At 47.2% G+C, this 6,442-nt stretch overlaps 1 protein-coding gene across 4 annotated transcripts in view; it reads right to left on the reverse strand.

Moving 5' to 3' along the window:
- Positions 1–5,656, reverse strand: part of PAIP1 (poly(A) binding protein interacting protein 1) — a 31,748-nt gene extending 26,092 nt beyond the window's left edge. The window contains exons 1-2 of one of the 4 annotated variants that reach the window (XM_032415270.1): positions 5,562–5,656; positions 3,729–3,898 (exon numbers count right to left, since the gene is read on the reverse strand). In XM_032415270.1, coding sequence (XP_032271161.1) covers positions 3,729–3,827 — 99 coding nt within the window. In that variant the 5' untranslated portion in view covers positions 3,828–3,898; positions 5,562–5,656. Of the gene's footprint in view, positions 1–3,728; positions 3,899–4,476; positions 4,971–5,238; positions 5,487–5,561 lie in introns of those variants that run through there. The other 3 variants (XM_032415269.1, XM_032415268.1, XM_032415267.1) reach the window with 3 other exon arrangements.
- Positions 5,657–6,442: the final 786 nt, after the last annotated feature.

Here is a 6,442-nt window from a genome sequence, read left to right on the forward strand (position 1 = left end):
GTGTGTGTGTGTGTGTGTGTGTGTGTGTGTGGTGGGGGGATTTTGGTCTCTTAATAAATGCCTTTTTTTTTTTTTTGAAGATTTTATTTGTTCATTTGACAGAGAGAGAGCACAAGCAGGGGGAGCAGCAGAGGGAGAAGCGGGCTCCCCACAGAGCAGGGAGCCCAATATGGGGCTCGATCCCAGGACTCTGGGATCATGACCCGGGCTGAAGGCAGACACTTAACCAACCGAGCCACCCAGGCGCCCCTTAATAAATGCTTTATGAATTCCTATGTAGAATTTTTGGTTCTTGTAAGTGAGCTGTGATTAAATATTCAAGATGTAATGGTTTATCATCACAGAAGAAGCAATGGGCAGGAGTAGATAGATACAGCAACTCCCTGGTAAGAAGGCACGGAAAGCAAGAAATTCTAGCAGTGGGATTACAGGAAGGACTCTAAGATAAAAGGGTTCAGAATTTTGGAAGGGTTAAGAAAGCACAACAAAAGACTATCATAAAGGCTTTTTAATAAAAAGCATGAAATCTTGGGGTGCCTGGGTGGCGCAGTTAGTTAAGCAGCCAACCCTTAGTTTCAGCTCGGGTCATCATCTCTAGGTGGTGAGATCGAGCCCTGTGTTGAGCTCTGCCCTCAGTGCGGAGTCTGCTTGGGACTCTCTCTCCCTTTCCCTTTGCCCCTCCACCCCGTACTCCTTCTCACTCGCTCTCAAACCTTAAAAAAAAAAAAAAAAAGCATGAACTCTTGTGAAGAGATCCAACTCAAAGATACCCAGATTTTCTTATAAATATAAAAGCAAACTCAAGGCATTTCTGTCCATTTTGTTCACTGCTGTATTTCCAGTGGTAAATGTCCAACTTCCTGTTGAATGAGTGAGTGAATATAGCTAACTCTGGATCATGGCTACTACAAAGAGAAGTCTCCCTCACAACAAGACCTTATCCTAAGAGTCAGGGAAAAAACAAGGATATTGCTATTCTGTGACTAAGTAGACAGAGAAAAATGCTTAGCACTGACAGAGGGTAAAAGGGTAAATGAGTAAGACTAGACAGTGCACGAGGGCAGAGGTAGCAAGCTTGAATGATTATAGAATCAAGGTGGAATACAAACAAATGAGACAAGCCAGTGAGCAATTAGAGCTCACACATTCCATCTAAGGGGGCTGCGTCCATTCAGCTCCAGACAATCTTTGCTCTATCAAAGTTAACAGTCCGGGGGCGCCTGGGTGGCTTAGCCGGTTAAGCATCTGACTTGATTTCAGCTCAGGTCATGATCTCAGGGTGGTGAGACTGAGCCCTGCCTCGGGCTCCATGCTCAGCTCAGAGTCAGCTTGAGATTCTCTCTCCCTCTTCCTGTGTCCCTCCCCTGACTCGGGCTCCCGTTCTTTCTCAGTAAGTAAATAAATAAAGTAATAGTCTGGCACAAACACATATTAGGATTTCAAGAGAAACCAGAAAATTCAGATTTGCAACATCTATTTAAGTGTTGGTAGCTTATTAAAAGGTGCCCCCCCCCCCCAAAAAGATACACCTGCAGGCCACACATGAGTCATGGGCTCCCAGTATGCAATCTGCTCTGGCGGACTGAACAAAGCAGCAGCTGATCTAACAGAGGATATCAAGGAATGCCTAACAGAGGACAGTGGCTCAAAGTAAGTGAACATGGCTCAATACACTGCTCTGTAGCCCAGGAGTCACTTGAACTATGTAGAACTATGTAAACTAGTTTAGTACAGACTCTGAAAAAAAAAATTGCATCCCTCCTATCATAAAATGGCCCAGGTAAATAGGGAGACAAAGAGAAAAGTTTTGTGGCTCTTTGAAAGTAAGTACTCTTTACTATTTTATTCAACTACTCACAGCTCTCTAATCATTCCTTTCCTGAGCCAAATACAGCTTTTTGGCAAGAACCCAAACTGTTCTCACTTCTACTTTACATGACTGACAGCCCCTTTCACCCCCAATCAACTGCTCTTCCTGCTTGCCTATACTTTCCCCTTCCCAGCCCCAAAGCTTCTTCCTGGGCAGTCTAAGATGCATGGAGTTTCTGAAACATAAAATACAGCTTTTCCATACCTTTCCTTTCAAAAAACGGAAGGAAAGCCCTGGCCCCCAGCCCCAAGAAGTAACAAAGCGGGTGTACCACCTTTAGTTAACAGGTAAATATAAATTAAAACCAGAAGTAGATGCCACACACCCATCAAAATGGCTCAACTTAACAGAAAATTCCAAATGCTGACAAGGAAGCAGAGCAATTGGAAATCACACACTACTCACAATGTACACTGGAACATCTCTTTGGAAAACTATTTGACAGTCTGTCTTAAAGCTGGCTACCAGGGCACTTTGACTCCATTAGGTGTAGAGATATAGAGATCATTTAAAAGTAAAATCTTTCGGGGAGGGGGGAAGGAGAAGAGTTGGCTACCCTATGTCCTTGTGATTCCACTCCTAGGTATGTACCCAACAGAAACAAGGGCAAATAACCACCAAGACATGGATAGACAGACTAGCAGCCCTATTCACAATAGCCTAAAAGTGGAAACTACTCAAGTGTTTATCAAGAGACAAAGCAGAAGAAGAAAAAAAAAAAAGACGAATGGGACTGTGGTATATTCACACAGTGGAATGCTAGGAGAATAAGTCACCTTCAACTATGAGCTACAAGGTGGATTAATTTAGATGTTGAATAAAATTGTGCAAAGATATTCTGTAGGACTCCAATTATACAAACTTTGAAAACAGGCAAAACTTGTTAAGTCAAAATAGTAATTAACCTAGGAGAGCAGTAATGATTAGAAGGGGTTGGAAGGAGTTTTCGGGATGCAGATGACATTCCTTTTCTTGATTTGGATGCTGGTTGCCTAAATGTTCACTTCGTGAAACTTTGAGCTAACCTTTATGTACACTATTCCGTGTTAAATGTCAATAAAACTAAGAATTTAGGAAACATAAGACTTCTGCTAAAGTATCATCATTTCTTTAACCCTCTAATGGTTCCTGCCCCACTTATATACAATTAATTGCTATGCATTTACCCAGGACACATTCCTTTCCATATATCCCAGTTGTGCTTTGTATTTTCTCCCACTGAAGAAAAATGTGATCAATTTTTTTAAGTTCTTATACTGACAAAGATGAATCTGAAAGTTTAAAAGTTCTTTGGACCTGTGTAAACACTTTATCAAAACCCTTTATATTTCTTCATAACAGTAGTTAATTAGAACCAGAAACACTTCTGTTTTAACAGAGCCCAGATGTGTAACATTCAAAAGCCTACCTCAAATTAGTCTGCAGCAAAACCATGGTTTAATTTACCCTAAAACTACCAATGAATATTCAGCTATCTTGCTAAAATCAAATTTTAAGTCAGCTTTGCCAGGCCATTATTCCATAGGTTGTCCAGTAAATCTGAACACAAATTTTAGTTTTATATATTGAAAGTGCCCTTAACCATATCCTGTATTAGCCTAGAAATACTCTAAAGATACTGGAAATACAGCAGTGAAAAGAGACAAGGTCTACTCTCAATTTACATTCTGATATTTAAAACATGATAACTACAAAATATATTCCTGAATCAGTTTTGGTTCCTCATGAGTTCAAAGAATTCATAATAAAAGGTTTTTATGTGTAGTAGAAAGCACCAGCATACTGATAATAAAATACAGTAATAACCACATTATCCCAGTAATATTAACTCAGAATTGTGGTAAAAAGGCCTACTTACTGTATAATTAGAAGAATAACCTGATGGGTAAAATTCAGGAGCATTCGCAGACAGTTTAGACATTAACACAGGAGCTACAACCACCTGGGGTTTAGCCATTGCTGACTCCAAGTTCTGCTGTGGGATATTATCCTGTGAACTAGGTGGAGCTCTCAGGGGCCTCGTTTGTTCTGAGAAAGGAAAAATGAGGTGTTAGATGCATTCCTTCCTTTGTATAGCAACTTACTATCTCCTGAAAAACCAAATGAGAAGGGCAGGTTTTTAAGAGTTAAACGAGAACGGTCACGAATTTTAAGGTTAACGCCAGGATTTTTACAGAGAGCCTGCAAAAAGGAACAATAGACTTGCTTTAGCTCATTTGTGGCTATACCTGCCTCCTAAATGAATGCTTGAGGGCTTTCTTTCCTTTTTTCTTAAGGAGTCGGTTAAAAAGAGGTGGTTGCTCGCCTGAGGTGTCCCTTTCCAGGGCTGGGAGGGGGAGGCGATTTTTACTTCCTCCCCGGACGGCCGAACTCGGAGACCGCGCACTGGGCCCCTCCCCCAGCCGGGGCGCACAAAGGATTCCTGCAGCCACCTTCCAAACCCGTTCCGGGCCCGTCCCCACCCCGTTAACAACTGGGCCCCTCGGGGAATGCTTTCGGGGAACGGGGGGGGGGGGCGGGGAACAGCGCGCCGATCTCGGCGCGCGCGGAGGGCCGTGGGGAAGCGTTGGCCCAGGAGGACGGGGTCCCCTAGAGCGGCTCCGTACCTGGGAGCGCCCCGGGCCGGGGAGGCCTCTGGGGGCCGGCGGGGACCTCGCACTGGGCCCCTGGCGGCGGGGCCGTCCTGGGCTGGCGCAGCGGCGGCGGCTGCAGGAAGCCCGGGGCTTTGGGCTGCGGCGGCGGCTGGTGCCGCGGCCGCTCAGCAGGCCCCGCTCCGTTCGGGAAACCGCCGCCCTCAGGCCCGCCCCCTCCGCGGCCCAGGCCCCGGCTCCGGCCCCGACCAGCACCTGGGGCCCGATCGAAACCGTCCGACATGCTCCTCCTCCTCCTCCTCCGCCGGGGGCCGCTGCCGCTGCGCTCGGGAGAGGACGCGGGGGGAGGCGCCGCGGGCCGGCTCTCGCCGCCGCGCTCACTCGGCCCTCATGGAGGAGGAGGGCGGCGGGCCCCTGCTCGGCTCCTCGACGCTTCGGGCGGAGCGGACGGCAGTCGGAGCACCCGCCGAACCCGCCGCTCCAGAGCGCCCGCCCCCGGCGGCTGCCCTCCGCTTTTCGATTCTCCCCAAAACCCGGCTCCCCCGCCTTCGGCGCGGCGGGGGCGAAGGCGGGTCACAGCGGCCCCCCGCGGCCCGGAGGCCCCGGGCGCGCCCGCCGCGTCTGCTCCCGTTCGGGACCGGCTGGGAGCCGCGGCCCACCAGGCCGCCCGGGAAGCGGCGTCCCGGCCGCCAGACAGCCCTGCTTGCTGCGGGGGCCGGGCGGGGGTCGTGCATTTCGTTCCCCACGGCCGGGCCGAGGGCAGAGAGGGGCGCTTACCCCAGGCGGGCCCGACCTACGCGGTGGTTCTCAGGAGAGAAGTGCGAGACTGACGGTTGATGCCAGGAAAATAAAAATACGGGGGGAGGGGGCGTGGAGGCAACGCCAGGGTTCGCGGACGCGCACCTCCGTGGGCGCGCAGGTGTGTTCAATGACCCTGCGCCGGCCGCTCGGAGGACTGGCGGGAGGACTGGTCCGGAAGGAGGGCTCCGGGAGAAGCTCTGCCACCGGCCTCGTCTGCCACGGCGAAGGGAGGGAGGAACACAGTCAAAATGCAGCCCCCCTCCCCGCCTTTTGCAATTCACAGCAGGTATTTATCCCACCTACTGTGCCCAGGCTTCAGTCTTCTCCCTTTTCTCTTCCCGTCCAGAAAGGTTCTGAAAATGCACTACCTTTCAATGAAATTCCCCTCTTTTTCGTCGCCTACTAGTTCTGTCCAATAAAAATACAGTGCGAACACAAATACAAGCTATTTATGTAATTACAAATTTTCTAGAAGCCACGTTAACGAGTAAAGAAACAGGTGAAATTATTTTTAATGCTCTATTTTACTTACCCCAATTTCTCCAAAATGGTAGCATTTCAGCATATAACTAACACAAAAATATTAATGAGATGTTTTTCCTTTTTTGGTACTAATCAAAATCCACTGTGTATTTTACACCTTCAGCATGTCTCCGTTGGAATTAGGCACATTTCAAGTGCTCAGTAGGCACATGTGGCTAGTGGCTACCGCATTGCACAACAAAGTTCTTGACGTTATCTATGTGTAGATTATTGTTTTTGTCAGGACTGACAGTGATGAAGCCAAATGAAGGATGAATATAAGTAGTGAGAAGGAGAAAAAAAAATCAATTTCTTTACGGTTATATTGAAACATCCTCACAAACTTTGATTGTGGCCCTTTATATTAAGCCGGGCTTAATGTTTTCCAATCTTGTCATCTTGAGAATCATTTCAATTAGGAACAAAACTCTTGTTAACAATTTTCTCTTCGTGCTAATAAAAAAAAAACATTAACATCTTTACCTAAATGAGTGAGAAGAATGGCCTTAATGAGGGCAATCATAAATAAATGATTCATGCTGTTGATTGTTGACAAAAATAATGAAGTCAGGGAAGGAAGCCAACAAAAAGTACGGTTCCTTGGTATAGAGAAAGAATGTATGAAGCCAGAGCTTGGTTTAGATCCTGGTCTTGATCC

The sequence above is a fragment of the Phoca vitulina genome, unplaced genomic scaffold, assembly GCF_004348235.1.
Source record: "Phoca vitulina isolate PV1807 unplaced genomic scaffold, GSC_HSeal_1.0 scaffold17, whole genome shotgun sequence".
Taxonomy (NCBI): domain Eukaryota; kingdom Metazoa; phylum Chordata; class Mammalia; order Carnivora; family Phocidae; genus Phoca; species Phoca vitulina.